The sequence below is a fragment of the Dryobates pubescens genome, chromosome 8, assembly GCF_014839835.1.
Source record: "Dryobates pubescens isolate bDryPub1 chromosome 8, bDryPub1.pri, whole genome shotgun sequence".
NCBI lineage: Eukaryota > Metazoa > Chordata > Aves > Piciformes > Picidae > Dryobates > Dryobates pubescens.
The window spans coordinates 15,016,970-15,032,739 of NC_071619.1; the positions used below are offsets into that span (position 1 = coordinate 15,016,970).

The 15,770-nt window shown below is 40.9% G+C and overlaps 1 protein-coding gene across 1 annotated transcript; it reads left to right on the forward strand.

Moving 5' to 3' along the window:
* Positions 1–9,998: 9,998 nt before the first annotated feature.
* FFAR4 (free fatty acid receptor 4) lies at positions 9,999–15,179 on the forward strand. The gene is made up of 3 exons (XM_009897740.2): positions 9,999–10,532; positions 11,286–11,414; positions 14,690–15,179. The coding sequence occupies exons 1-3, from the start codon at positions 9,999–10,001 to the stop codon at positions 15,095–15,097; spliced, it is 1,071 nt and encodes a 356-aa protein (XP_009896042.2). The 3' UTR covers positions 15,098–15,179.
* Positions 15,180–15,770: the final 591 nt, after the last annotated feature.

A 15,770-nucleotide genomic window follows, 5' to 3' on the forward strand; every position in this document is an offset into this window, starting at 1 on the left:
GTTTGCTGAGGGCAGTGAAATGGCCAAGGTCTATCTTTCTCTGGTAAACTAATTGCTAGCTGGGAGCTTTCTCCATCTTTCTTTGCTGCAAAACTGCTTTCATTTCAAAACTGCTTGCATTTAAAAAAGAAGGCTCTGGGGAGCCCCTATAGCAGCCTTCCAGTACTTGAAGGGGGCCTACAAGAAAGCCAGGAAGGGGCTCTTTACAAGAGCTTGTTGTGATGAGAGGGAATGGCTTTAAGCTTGAGGAGGGTAAATTTAGATACTAGGAAGAAATTCTTTATAGTAAGGGCGGTGAGAGACAGGTACAAGTTGCCCAGGGAGACTGCAGATGCCCCCTCTGAAAGTGTTCAAGGCAAGGTTGGATGAGGCCTTGAGCAAGCCAGTCAAGTGGAAGGTGTCCCTGCCTGTGGCAGGGGGGCTGGAACTAGATGGCCTTTAAGGTCCCTTCCAAACCAAACCATTCTCTGAATCTGAGTAACGTTCACCTTAATCTCCAATGATTGTTCTTGAATATGAGGGTGTTTTCAATAACTTATCAAGTGATGTTTTCAGTGAAATTCAGTGTTGGTGAGATTAATAGCTTGTAATGTTTTCTTTCACGTATGAATTATCTTTACAAAATCTATTGTATTAGCCAGTGTTTATCCACTGTTCAATTTAATTGACCCTGTCTGAGGCTAATCTTTGTGTTGGACAATTTGCTCAATTGCAGCACCAGGTTCTCTGTCCAAAGATAAGGCAAACTAGTAAAACAGAAATTATGCTTCAGAATCTTAAGGTTTTACCATAAGGGGAAATTTGTCTTCATTTCCTGTCTGTCCTAACCATTTTTTATTTTTATGTTTTTAAATTCTGGACAGGCTGCTTTTTATTGCACCCTAATAATTTTGATCTGGTTAATTTTTAATTAATGGTTGCTGTTGATCTTAAAGGGCTTTTCCAGCTACAACAACTCTGGTTTTTATGACTCTCTAATTAAAATACTTTTGGAAGTTTTAAGTTACTTGTCTTTTAACACCACATTAAGCAGCTAGCGTTCCCAGCTGTATACTTGGCATAGTTTTTTGCAAAAGGAAATTCTGATCTTTTATGTATTATGGATGAAATGTTTGCCTGCTACAGGTCAGCACTCTTCTGTAGTTCTGAGGTTTTCTTAAATTAGCACAAAACCTTTTCTCATTAGAAGCTGGTACTGTAGAGAGAGACTCAAACTTGATAATGAGATAAGCGTTAAGAAGTTCTGTTCATTTTAACACCTCTTCTGAGTTTTAGCAACTCATTTAGTCCTGTCTGCTCAATACTAAACCTAAGCATAAGATCCTCTTACTGATAGAATTATGTACACCACCAGTGTGATATATGTTGAAAAATACATTCTAGTTCATCAAAAGACTTATTTTGAAGGCAGAACTGCAAGTATTAATCATCGCTTACAGGTAACTAAAATCAACTACACAACTCCCAACTCTATAAAACACGCAGATCGCCTTACTGCTTTTTCCACTCTTTAGAAGCTAAGAAGTTGTCTAAAACTGAGAATTATATGTTATCCTAAAAGTAAATGAGCAGCAAAGAGAGGTTTGCACATAATGAGCTCATTGAGCTTTTTCTACAATAGGAAGTAAAATAATGCTGTTATTTCAGGTGCTTCATGATTTTAGTAGTCTCTTTCTGACTTTTGTCCATTACAAAGAATTGTCTAGCAGAAATTCTGTGAGGTCTGCACCCTTGAAGGTGTTGGTGTAGGGAAGCTTCTGGATTAATACAAGGTGCCACCAGTATTAGCATATAAATAAATCCTGCATCTCACATATAGTGTTCCTTGTGTGGTTGGAAAGACAGCTAAAGTCTCCTCAACAACTGAGTTGTTTTACACAAGGACAGCTGCTTGTGAAATAACAGTTGGAAGACAGCTGTTATTTTTCTTATATCAAATGGCTCAACTTCTACTAATTCATTTGCTTGTGCAGCTTTCTCTCCTACTCTCCATTTTCACAATCATCTTTCACAGTTATTTGCCACATGCTAACAACTGCACCACAGACATTTAGTCAAACTCTCCAATAAACCACTTAGGCTTAACTATACAGATAAAAAAATGGCAAGGAGGTGTAGTGACAGTTATGCTGTAAGAGTCATGCTGAGCAGCACAAATATTAAGAGACAAGGGGATGTCATTGTTCACCTGGCAGAGAACACTTCACATATATGCTGCAGTCTTCAAGAAAACCAGGGGAAATATTATTCTTGTACTATCTCCATAACAAATCAGAAACGAAAGGCAATGAAAAGGCAATGAGAAATGTAGCAGTAGAGGAGCTCCAGGCATTTCCATTTTAAGCTGGCAGTCAACCTCTCTATTATTTTCCATGTCTTGTAATCTGAACTGTTAAAATGATAGTAAGAGTTGTAGCTATGGTTTTATCTTAAAGAGGACAAGCAATTGTCTCTATTATATGAGAAATGTAGAGTATATATGCTACTTTTAGTATTTTTAAATATTTTCCTTTCTCTAATTTAGAAAATATGACAGAATTAGGTAAGCAAGTGGTACTCCCTGCAGTCCTCGTCCTGCTGAAAGTCTGGATGTTAAAAATATGTCCATGTTACATCAGTATGGGGGTCTGTTTGGATTATTTTCAAGTGGTCTGGACCAAGGCAGTTGCCTCTTTTCCAGGGAAGAGCAAGGCAGGACCTCTCTGAAGTCACCTGCACAGAGACCAATTGTGTTGGAGAATTTTGCAATACAGATGGGATTTTAAAACACGGAGAAGTAAATAAAATGTAATGCCTGGGGGCGGGGGGAAGTGAAGCTAAAGAATTATAGAAGAAATCAACTTAATTTCATTCACTTCCTGGAAAAAGACAAGAGACATAGAACCATCAGTGACAATCACATCACATGTCTTTCAGTTTCCTAACTGAGCAAGTCTTGTGGATGGGGAAAAAGCAAAAGATAGGGAATTAGAATTATTTCCTCTAATCTATATAATGTGTGGCACAACTGGGCAAAAAGCTGCATTGCATACTTGAGGGTCAATAATTTATAGCTCTAAAAACATAAGTGCTGTAAAACATTGCTCTTTGTGCTGACTCATACGGCCAGAACATATAGTGTCTGGCAAGCAACCTAAAGTGAATGTCTAGGGTATAGCTTAAGTATAGGGGGTGCATATGTGGGACCTTCTAATAATTTCAAGCTCTAAGAGTCAGATGTGGTTCCCATGTGTAAGTACTTTTCAATGCATTTATCTTCTATCATCCCTTTAAGTCCATACCAAAACACAAAATTTTTAACTAAGAATGATCTATTAGACAATCCCATGGTAATCTATGTGATTCCAAAACTATTAATATTTTCAGAGATGATGCAGATGCTATTGGAGTGCATAAAATCTGAGACACTACAAGGTAGGCACTGAGAGGTCTTTAGAAGACAGCATGAATTTTCAATTTACCAAGACTAGGGATCAAAAATAAATAGGGTAAGTATTACATGTAGGAATGATCAACTATTAACCCCAGAACTAAATAGCATGATAGCATGTCAGTTCCTCCAGAAAGTTTATTGGGATTACAGTAAACAGGAACTTGAACATGACTCAATATCCTACCTGCATGATTTTGCAACAGTTTTACAATATGGTGAATAAACAAACTCTTAGATGTTTTGCAAATAAGCCTTCGCTTCTACCTGGAATGCTGTATCCAATGTTGAGACAAGAACAATTTAGTCTAATGGGACCATAGCAGAAGTCTTTCAGATTTCTGATCGAATTAATGAAAAAGCATGACTCCTTAAGAAAGGCTGGGTGTGCAGCAGTAGGTGCCGTTGAGGATTCACAGATGTTATTTCTCTTCTAACATTGGAGATCTATAACAATGAGTCTCTTCTTGCAATAAAAAGAAAGGCAGACTTCAAACAGGACATGTATCCGTGAACTGAAACCTCCCATTATACCTTGTCTCCCTTCACACCTAGAACAGAGCTCTAGAGACATCTACTCATTCTACTGTCTCTGTGAGCAATCAAAATGTTAAGTATTTCATACCGAATTAATAGGTTCAAAAAAAACAAAGCAAGCTAAGGTGCCTCAGAACATCCTGTAAGAAACAAGCCTGGGACCTTATCATAGTGATATCCAGCTGGCTTTTTGACTGGAAAGCAACCAGGTTTAATTTCCCTGATAACTCAAAACAGGTGAATGAGCACACTGGTAGCAAAAGCACAAGTTCTATCAATGTAACAGGTGATCTGGTCAGTATTACCTCATTCAACTAGACAGAAAGCCATACAGCCTTATTTAAGCATCCATGCTTTCTGGAGTCAGTTTACGAGAAGCTCTAAGGAACATCTCTAATCATTTCAAATTAAATTATAATGCAAACAGACTCCAAACAGCCACTGATAATCAAAAACATGAACATGGCAAATAACATGATTTAGCATTACACTTGGGAAGTCAGAAGGGTTTACAGCAGAATTTAAAGCATTGCCTGTACTTTCTCTCATTTGTGTTGCAACAATTTTTCTATTTCTCCAGCCCTAGGTTAATGTTAGCTAAGGACAAGCCTTGCCTTCCAATACCAACAGATTTCCTTTGCAGCAGACAGGCACTCTGTAGACCTTATTTCAAGAACAGTAAAGAAAAGGTTTATCCCACTTCTGACCTGAAGAACGCCTGCTGCTCCGAACAGGGTACTCTTCAAAGATGAGACATAAGGGAAAGAAAGCAAGCCTTTTCTCCTTAAACCTCATGAATAAGAGCACTCTCTAATTACTGGCTTCTTGAATATAAGGGAAATAGATGACATCTGTGATCTCTGCACTGTGCGCAACTGAGCAGACCAATTTACTCAGGGAATGTTTGAGTACAAGAGGTTGGTGACAAGTTTTGTTTGTATATCCTTCAGAGGCACACTATAGTATTTGCTTGGACGGCTCTGCCTCAAAGCTCATCAGGAGGAATGTAAGTAACTTTATATACACTTGAATGGCATAAAGTGGCACTGAAACACCAAGCTGTAATTTTCCATGTAAATCTTGCTCAGGATCTCAATTTCTTGGCAAGGAGAATACCAGATACTGCAATGTTCAGTTGAACCATTCCAATACCCTCTATTCACTGATAAACTCTCTAAATCCACAGGCTAGAATGTTAGGCCACACATTCAGTACTGTGTCCAATTCTGGGCCCCTCAGTTTAGGAAGGATGTTGACTTGCTGGAACGTGTCCAGAGAAGGGCAACGAAGTTAGTGAGGGGTTTGGAACACAAGCCCTATGAGGAGAGGCTGAGGGAGCTGGGGTTGCTTAGCCTGGAGAAGAGGAGACTCAGGGGCGACCTTATTGCTCTGTACGACTACCTGAAGGGAGGTTGTAGACAGGCGGATGTTGGTTTCTTCTCCCAGGTAGCCAGCACCAGAACAAGAGGACACAGTCTCAGGCTGTGCCAGGGGAGGTTTAGGCTGGAGGTTAGGAAGAAGTTCTATACAGAGAGAGTGATTGCCCATTGGAATGGGCTGCCCGGGAAGGTGGTGGAGTCACCATCACTGGAGGTGTTCAGGAGGAGACTTGATGGGGTGCTTGGTGCCACGGTTCAGATGTTTAGGTGGGCTGGATTGGTTGATAGGTTGGACATGATGATCTTGAAGGTCTCTTCCAACCTGGTCTGGTATATTCTATTCTATTCTATTCTATTCTATTCTATTCTATTCTATTCTATTCTATTCTATTCTATTCTATTCTATTCTATTCTATTCTACTTTATTCTAAAGCTATTAAGGAACAAGCTCACTTAGTTACAATGGTCTAGCTGGAGGTGACTCACCCTGCTGAATCTTGGTTAGCATGCAGCATAACGGAGATCATGATCTTCCAGGGGAGTTCTGTGTTACATGGATTATGTATTTACATTAGCCCTTTGTCCAGAAAGAAATCCCTCCCTTTCTGAAAGTCATAAGGAAATTGTTTGGTGTTGCTGTTGGAAAAAATTCTAGTGGTCTTGACAATAAAAACCTGATCCTGCCCCTATTAGAAAGTACGTCTACTTAAGAGTATTATCAGCAGCTCCACTTTTGACTGAGGAATTGGTCAGTAATGCTGCTGCTACAGCTTGAAACTAGAGCTCCACTGGCACATTGTCTCAGGAAGCTTTTTGACTCACCATGAATACTGACCACAGGAAAATAAGACTCCCTAGACAAAACTTGCTCATTCCGCAGAAGATACAGGGTTTAGTTCTCCACATGACCACACAGATCCATAGAAGCATCTCCTGTTTTCAGTGGATACTGTAGTGAGTGATCTTGCTACTATATAGTGGGTGATCTTGCTACTATATAGTGGGTGATCTTGCTACTATATGACAACATGCATTTATATTTGCATTGAAAGTTCAAAATTGTCCCTTGGACATTAATGCAAATGGTTCCTCTTACTGACACAAAATTATACAGTGGATGAACCATTTGGCAACCTCCTACAAATCAAAACAGATTTGTATTTGAAACAATGGCATAAGTTCTAATTGATAGTGTCTACAAGCAGAACAGCTCAAGTATGGCAAAAGCAAAAATGAAAACAGAAAGCTAACCTTGGTTGAAAACTATGCTAAAACCTTTGTTATACAGACACAGCTTGAGTTACCTACAAGTCTGGAACCTCTTCTGTGAAGAGAAGGAGACAATATTGCTAGTGCAATGCATTTAAATCACTTAGCAAACACTAAATATGCAACACATCTGTTACAGAGGTTAGTACTATTTACTCACTGTGATACAGGTGCATGAAAATAGACCTAGAGACTTGAACCACAAATCTACACACAAAAGAACACATAAATAAGGCAAAAACCTTTACTAGGTCATGTTGAAACAGAACAAGAATCCCCACCTCCCAGTATTACCTAGCCCAAGAGGTCCCTCTCTTTGGGAATATTTCTTATGTTCAAAAAATAAATAAGCTGAATTATCTCCATCTGTCCTAACAGTTCATGGTTGTCAGGGGAACAATCTAAAAAACATGGCTTGACTTACTGTATTAGGAAACACAGCCCTTCTCTGCCACAGAGAAGGCAAAGATTCAGGCTTTCATTTGGGATGGAAAGAAAAAAAAAAAAAAAGAAAGAAAGAAAGAAAGGAAACAAGATTTTTCCCTGGTAGGCTAGTTAACCAGCTCCACAGATGTCCCCACAACTTTCATTTAATCTAGAACAATAAAATCTGAGCTGAGTCCACATTTCACTACTTCAGAGCATAAAAGAGCACATAGGTTGAAAAAAAAGGCATAGGTTAAGCAATTAGGTTTCCAAGCATTCTGTTAATCACTTCCTTGTCACAAGCACATGTGGAGCATACACCACACACAGCATCCACTTATCACAGTAATGCCAGAGTAGCTCTATTGAGGTTATGACTCCACTCTTCCTCAGATTTCATGTTGTGATGGTTGCTATGATTGTAGCTACCCAACAGCAAATACATATTTTGTACTTTATAGGTGGGAAAAGAGAAGTATTTCTTAGATAATGGATCCATTAGACTCATGAGTAATCAGACTGGTTTTGTTCTTACAGGGAGCTCCCATGAATTTGCTAAAACTACATGGAAATATGCTTATTTCTTCACTGCTGCCCCCAGGCAGAAGATTTTACACACAGGTCAGCTTGAAGCTCACTCACCAATAGTATACTAAAACCAGCATTTTGCTTTGGTTCTCCTGAGCAAACAACAGGCTTACACGAAGTAAGGTTCTCATTCACACCTAAGGACCAAAGCTAAACTGATCCTTTCTGAAGAAGATCAAATGTCTGTCCTGGTACCTCCACATACCATCTCATTTTCAAACCTGCGCATCCGTGGCATTCCTCTTCCCCTTGACTGAAAACATCTTAATTTCTTCCCTTGGATGTTTCTTTCCCTGTTTTTCTTCCCCCATTCTCTTTCAAATGCATTTACTTTCCACTGAATGGCTAGGACCAGTTTCTAATTTAATTTTCCACCGATGCCACAGGCAATACAGTTTTTATTCACAGCACATTTCCAGCTTCCCCCCAGCCATCCCATTAATGCCTTGCAAGTTTTCACACTTCTAACAATGGCTCTTTCCCAAATTCCAGCCTGTATTCAGAGTTGACCACCTCACTGCTTGCCTCTGCCCAGAACTCTGGGGCTAATTTGTCAGCCTGTATGAAGTCCCAGACCTGTGAGACTGGAGCAACTGGAAGGTATTTGCTGTATTTCAAGACTTGATAATAATTTTTCAGAGTCAGTCCATAGCAGAACCAACGTAAATTGTGCCTAGATATGGTCATAAACATGAATAATCGTCCTCAGAAGTTATATGGAATTTGCTGAAACCTTTGCAATATGGGCACAGGAGTTTTTTCTCCCAGCAAATTATGTTGAATGTCTTTCAAGACACTTGCCAGTCACTTGTGGGACTGGCTGCCAAAAAAAAATAGAAATTCTTTGCAAGTTTTCTTATTGTGTCCAGTTCATAGTTCACAGCAGCCACTCACTTAACAGTAAACCTGTCCGTATTTCCTACAAAGGATTCAGTAGAAATTCATAGGAGTCTCTCATACACTTGTTTAAGCTGCCCTGCAAACTCACTGTTTGATGAGACAGCATAGATAGAAACACTTCCAGCTCAAGAGAAAACATGCTAATTAAAAACAACGTAAATTCTGCACCGGCGAAAACGTGGGAAGCAGTCCAGGAGAGATCTCACTCCTGTCATTCCTCGTTAGGAGATTGTCCCTTAGAAGGACTGAGTTTCTGGAATCCCCACTAATCTGGAATCCCCACTAATGCCATTGCGTAAGCAGTTGATGGCAGGGTCACACCTAGGGTACCACGGAAGCACCACCCAGTCACCTGGTCCCACTGGCACACCAGTTTGGAATAACTCTCACCTAACCAAACCATCTAGTTCCATACAGCTAAGCGTGTAACTGCACCCTTAAGCAGCTATGCTGGCACAGAGTCAAATGAATTCATCCAGAGCTATCTAAAGTTATACAACTGTTTGCATACTTTATGAAAACATTTTATCTTCTTTTATGGGACATTATCTGTTTGTCTGTGATGTTTTATGTGCTTCACTCCCAGTCCATTTCTAAATCATGGGGAATGAATAGCGTAAGTGAAAAGGCCCGCATTCAGTTACAATTTGAACAACTGCTTTCAGCTATCATCCAGAGAAAAAAATAGTATTTTCTAGGTATTTCTTAATTTACCAGGCTTCTTCATCAAGAACTTGTAATACAGGTGGGCAAGACTCTGGGTCAATTTAGTAAGTAGACCCCAAAAATTAAGTAGGGATGCTTCTCCTCCTCCCAGACCACAGCTGGCACAATCAATGCACATGACTGCTGTTCAAGAACACCACTGTCAAAACACAAGACACTGGACAAATTCCTGTTTCTTTTTTGTTAACCTTAGAGCAGTGCTGGTTACCCCAGGCTTCTGAGAAGACCTACAGCCATTCCCCCTCTTTTAAATCATGCACACACCCTGAGTGGAAGGGGAGCAGCCTGGGCAGCCTCCAAGGGTCATCAGTGCCCTGGAGGCCTGTAACACAGTGCAGAGCAGGGGCAGCCCTGAAGGAGGTGGGCAGGCCTAGGCGTCTCCACACGCAGGTGCCAATGCACCGACCCACACCCTGTATGAGGTGTCAGGCAGCCCTGCTCAACCCCAGCCCCTTGATGCCGCAATACACGGCACAGCCTCACCTTTGTGTGAGCTGCAACATGTTTACCCTCCCACTTCCTTGTTCTACTTAGGCACAAGGGCCATAAACCACCCAGCTGGCACAGCAGAGCCCTCAGTGGCGCGGACAGGAGGAAGAGGAGCGAGAGGGATGGCGGCCAGCCCCCTGCTCCATGTCAGAAGGGCACCCCGGGTGCCACCGTGGTGGCTGGGAGCACAGCCCTTCCCCTAGGGCTGGCCCTGCCACCTGCAGTGGGTCTTCTCATGCGTCCTGGCCACCCTCATGCTGGGGTCCAGGAGCATACCAGGGGCCAACAGGACCTACTTCCCCTTCTTCTCGGACTTCAGGGGCCACAATGTGACGGCCCTGCGTGTTGGCGAGTCGTCCGCCCTGGCCTCCATCTTTTTGCTGTCCTTGGTGGGAAATATCTGGGGCATCTGGCTGCTGGTGCGGCGGCGGCAGCACCGTCTGTGCGCTGCCAACTGCCTCGTCCTCAACCTCTTCTGCGCTGACCTGCTGTTCATCACCTCCATCCCATTCATCGCCGTCGTGCGCTGGACGGAGTCCTGGGAGCTGGGCGACGTCGTCTGCCACATGCTCTTCTACGTGGTGAGCCTCAGCGGCGCCGTCGTCATCTTCTCCCTCTCGGCCGTCAGCCTAGAACGTGTCGTCAGCATCGCCCGACTGCGCCACGCTGCGTTCCGCCGCCGCAAGGCGCTGGTCGCCGCTTTTCTCATCTGGGGCTTTGCCGCCCTCACCACCCTCCCGCTCTGCATCTTCTTCACCGTGGTGCGGGTCCCTGCCGCCACCGGTGAGGTGAGGGCGAGCGCCGAGGAGGGCCAGCAGAGAGGAAGTGGGCACCACGGGAGAGGGGGCGAGGGAGGCGGCAGGATTCGAGATAGGGAAGTGGACGAGGGACCAGACAGAGAGAGAGGCTCGTCCGCCTCTATCGCCCAGTGGACAGCACTGGGGAGCGAGCAGCGCTCCGTGTTCTGGGCAGGTGCTGAGGTCATGCCCGCAGGGGCGGACAGAGTTCCCCGCGACAGGGCAGCACTGAAGACCGCACCGGTTCCCGCCGACCCCTCCCGCTCCACTATCCTGGCAGGACCTCTCTTTAGGTACAAAATGTGCATCGCCTGAAGTTTCTGTGTTCCACAGTGCGGTTCGGAAGTCTCCCTTCAGCACACTTAGTAAAGGGTAGCATTCTGAGAGAGCTGCCCAGCACATGTGACAGTCTCTGTAGAAACGGCCATGCACAGGCTTCTCAGCCTAGTATTTTAAAATGCGTTCAAAAGTACATCCAGCATGACAAACATATGCTTGATGAAGTTTTAAAGCCTCTAACTTTCCATTTTAAAGTTACCATTAGCATTTGCTATTACATTTATGGCAATATTTAGATTGTGGACAATAGTAATGCATTACTTGACTGCTCTGTTTAAGCAGAAAGTTTCCACAGACTTGTTACAGTCTTCAGCCATTTTCTCCATAGGCACAGAAGGAGGTAAAGGACAACTTTGTAGTGAAAATCAGAGTACTATGTTAATTTCTTCTTTTCTTTGCAAACAGGAGGTTCAGATTTGCACATTGGTTTGGCCCAGCATGGCAGGAGAAATAATTTGGGATGTGACCTTTGCCATTGTTTGCTTTCTAGCACCAGGAGTAGTCATTGTCATCAGTTATTCCAAAATCTTACAGGTATGTTTTTCCTTTAAATTTTGTTGTAGAACAAAGAGACATAAATGGTAACTCACTGGGCATCAAAATATTGTCACTGAATTCAAATACACCTAAAGGGAATAGACATAATTTGCTCAGTAAATGGTAATTGTGATGTGAAATGAGCACAGCAGCCTGTACATAACAGCCTATACATTTCAGCTAAGAGCCTGCCTGAACAGCACGTGACTGGCAGCCCAACACAGTTTGTCTTCATTTATATACAGCATCTATTACTTCTCTTATGTGCTCTTTGTTTTTAAAGACTGTCCATCTTTTATATGCTGAGTCAAGCATCTGTAATAACCAAAAAACTAGATTTTGCTTTCCTTGAGGCTAAACTTGATTCATAAGGGATTTGTAAGGAGCAAAGAAGCAAAGAGAGGGAGGATTAGAAAAAAAAATCCATCCCTTTTTATATCTGCTGATTTTCTTTGTCTAGTTCTAGTACGCAGATCTTGTTATACTTATTCCTCCACAATTTCAAACTTTGCAAACAAAACCCTTTATGGTAAACACTCTGCTTCTACTTTCTGAATGGATGTTGTTTAACGCCAGAAATGTAGGCCAAGACACCAGGCACCACGGAATTTTAGTCATTCTAGCAACATGATTTTGATATTAGCTACCTAAATTCCGTATAAAACATCTGGTTTCGTATTATTTAATCTCTGAAAACCAGTGTGAATAATATGTAGAAAATTTCAAATTAGGCAATACCTACATTTTAGCAACTGCCCCCAAAAGATTCTTGATTCCTGTATTAGGTAATTAAACTTCCCATACTATCTATAAGGAAAATTATAGGCTTTGGGAAGGAACATTGAAAACTCAGATTATTGAGCAGGGAATTAACTGATGAAATGCTGAGCACCAAGGGGCTGTGTGTTACATGCACCAAGCTGCATGAACCTAGGACCTAGAATCTAGGCTCTACATGGACTTGCCTATTGTATCAGGCTTAAACTAATTGTCAAAATCATCACCTCTTAGTTCTGTACACTCTGTGAACTCATTATAACCTTGAGGTAAAGGCATTAGGCAAACCTCCCCCAATGAATTAAAGCACTTGCCTTTTGCAACCTCCTATTTGCTGTAGACGAACATACAGTTAGTCAGTGCAGAGTCTGAGCCCTGTAAAAGAACTGCAAAGAACTGCAGAATGACTGACTGCATGAGAACAGTCCATGATGCCAGTGTGCACAGAGTACAATGCTCAGTGTTGCTGAAAGCAGTTCAAAACATTCATGTATTCAAATAACATGGATTAGAATTCATGATCAAGTTATTTGGTTTTCCACTCTTTCCCCTCTGAGGCAAGACTAAGGTTATAGGCTGGAACTAGTAAAATTGTTCATGTTCTGGAAATTATGTACTTGTGTACATAATTTGTACGTAATAATGTGTGCATAAGTTCCTGGTTCTCATAGTGTATCCACAACAGATATCTAGATTACTTACATTAGGCAGACTGAAAAGGAACCCCAAACATACCACTCTATTTCCTTTGAACACTTCATTAAGATGCAGATGTGTCTTATTTTACTGCAGTGCTAGATGATCTTTAAGGTCCTTCCAACCCAAACCATTCTTTGATTGTATTCTTGTGTTCTTAGTGACAGTCTGTGCAGTTCCATCAGGAAAGGTGGAGGGTACTTCTGTGGGACAGATAAAAAGGTATCTGATGAGAACATTCTATAGCCCTTTTGAACAGTGGAGGCTGAGGAGGCTATGGAACTTGGGTTTCCCGCATTTGTATGAGAAGTGGGTATTAGTCCTTTGTATTTTGTGGACCCTTCATACTTGCTAAGACAAGCTAGGTGTTCTCAGAGAACAACTCTTGGATCAGCTTGTTTGGAGGAGTTAGTCTAGTTTCTGGATTTCAAATGTGTACAGCAGAAGATCATGAGGCTGGAATAGTTTTACATGTTCAAACCATCAGAATTATCTGTCCTTTTAAATTAGGGAAGCAGATAGTGAGACTGTCCTATTCTCAGACTCAGCAGTTGCTGAGAAGCCCTTTCTTGGATCATGAGTTTTGATTTATGCACCTACATTCTGTTGAAATCTTTGGTAGCTCTCTGGGTTCTTAATGAATATTTATTCTAGGCCATCTATCTCCATGACAAAATCAGAAAACTGCAGAAAGAATGACAAATTGCTCTCTCTCTTTCTCTCTCTCTCTCTCTGTATATATAAATCTGCATCCTTACATGAACCAGGAAGCTATTAAGTATTACTAGTATTAAGTTACCCTTCCTTTTGTTATTGCTAAAGGGAAATGTTATGTAAAAAAGTGGTAGAAAGAATCTTATGCCTTTTGACTTTCCTATTTAGACACCAAATAGATCCAGGCTTTGGAAAATCCCGTGCAGGGTGTAAAATGGCATCACAATTATTTAGTATGAATGTTAGTTTGCTAAATATTTTAAATGTTCTTTCTTTTCATCAGACACGTGAATGTAACAGACTTAACCATGCTATGCTAACTTCAGCAATGACAGGGTTGTAGAGAAAGAGATTGAGAATTTTCTGCAAGCCATTGGGATTCAATATTCTGCCTAATGATGGATGAGTCATACCTATGAATACTAGACTTCCAAACTACCCATAGACTGTTTTATTATATCAGACACAGATATTCATACTGGCAAAAGGATCCCTAGGATTTCAGGTTAATTCACAGAATTCTGATTACTAACTAGAAAACTGAAAGTTTACACAAAACAACATAAAATCCCATTTGTGTTTAAAATGCATCATGATTTAGTTACTGTAATAAATTCATGCTCCTTCTAGTATTTACCTTATAATACCAGCCTGGATGTAAGAGAATTGGATTTCGTCCCTTTGTGCACATCAACGGGATTGTTAACTATGTTCCAGTTCAGATTTGTGACAAAAAATCAATTAGTTATTTAGATAGGTCCTAATTTGAAGTTAATGGGATTTCATGAGTAATTAAGGCTCTTTCTTTTTGTGCAAAAAAGTATTTATGGCTGGTACAGAGCCATGAGTAGAGCAAACAGCTTGTCTAACATTGAGGTGAGTGTGCAGCACAGAGGAAAACAAGATAGCTAGTAAAGTGAGAATGTTTGAAATGGAACCATTGGCAGAAAGTAAAAATGGAATTTGGCAATGGCTTTCTTGTAGTCACTTTTCAAAACAGAAACATCACATGCCAAGATTTACACTTGTATATTAGTAATTCTTCTAGATTTCAACTAAAGTTACTTTATTCTGTTTTACTGCAGATTACAAAAGCATCAAGAAGGAGTTTAAATGCTGGTTTAGCCTACTCAAAAAATCATCAGATTCGTGTTTCCCAGCAAGACTACAGACTATTCCGAGCCCTCATTTTGTTGATGATCTCATTCTTCATCATGTGGAGCCCAATTATGATAACTATTATTTTAATTTTAGTCCAGACCTACAAACAAGATTTAAATATTTTGCCATCAGCTTTCTTCTGGATAGTATTGTTCACTTTTGCCAACTCTGCTGTCAATCCAATTTTGTATAATGTCGCCCATTTCAGGCGTAAATGTGAGGAAATTCTTCTCTGTTGTACATGGATCCCTTTAAGGCATAGGGCTGGTACAGAAACCACTGCAAAAAGAAGTAACCATAAACAACCACATTTGTCTTTCATCACCAAATAATTGTTTAAAGTCTGAGCTGTGCAACACTGTGAGTGTTAATGTCTACACTATCTCAGGTTGAATAGGTCACTATGTTATAGTATTATATCCTATATAAAAAAAAAACAAACGCTAAATCTGTATTTTTACTTCAGGAGAAATTCTCCTGACTCACTGTTCTGCCTCAGTAAGATTGGGACAATTTAATGCAATGGATCATATTCTCCATTTACACTGAAATAAATAGGAATTTGGTGAGTATAAAGTAGTTGAAATAAGTTCTTTCCAGATGAATTAATTTCCATGAGGGTACATTTTCAGTTGGCATAAGCATCATTAACTTCAATGAAAGTTAGAGTGAGTCTATATCAAGAAGGCAAGTGATCCATTTTTACTCTTTCTGCTGAGTAAGAGAGGTCAACCTTCCAGTGAAACAGGCGTCCTCAGGAAGTATCAGCTCTTCCTTTTAATCTCATTTTAAAAAGGTATTTGGTTGTACGCTGTAATAACTGACTGCTTGAACATTGGATTGAGCAGATTGACCGACTGCGTGTGGGAAACAAAACGATAAACACAAATTGTCACCCAAGTGAGCGATGAATTTGGTTCCATCTCAAAAATACGGACTTAATGCCTGTTAATTTACAAATAAAGAGTGAATAAATAAATGTTTATTTGTTGTGTGCAACATAGT

What these genes read in the sequence shown, in the direction of transcription:
- FFAR4 (XM_009897740.2), top strand. Translation starts at nt 9,999, where the DNA reads ATGCTGGGGTCCAGGAGCATACCAGGGGCCAACAGGACCTACTTCCCC. An exon ending in TCCCTGCCGCCACCGGTGAG is followed by an intron (nt 10,533 to 11,285) that starts GTGAGGGCGAGC and finishes CTTTGCAAACAG; the next exon opens with GAGGTTCAGATTTGCACATT. An exon ending in GTTATTCCAAAATCTTACAG is followed by an intron (nt 11,415 to 14,689) that starts GTATGTTTTTCC and finishes GTTTTACTGCAG; the next exon opens with ATTACAAAAGCATCAAGAAG.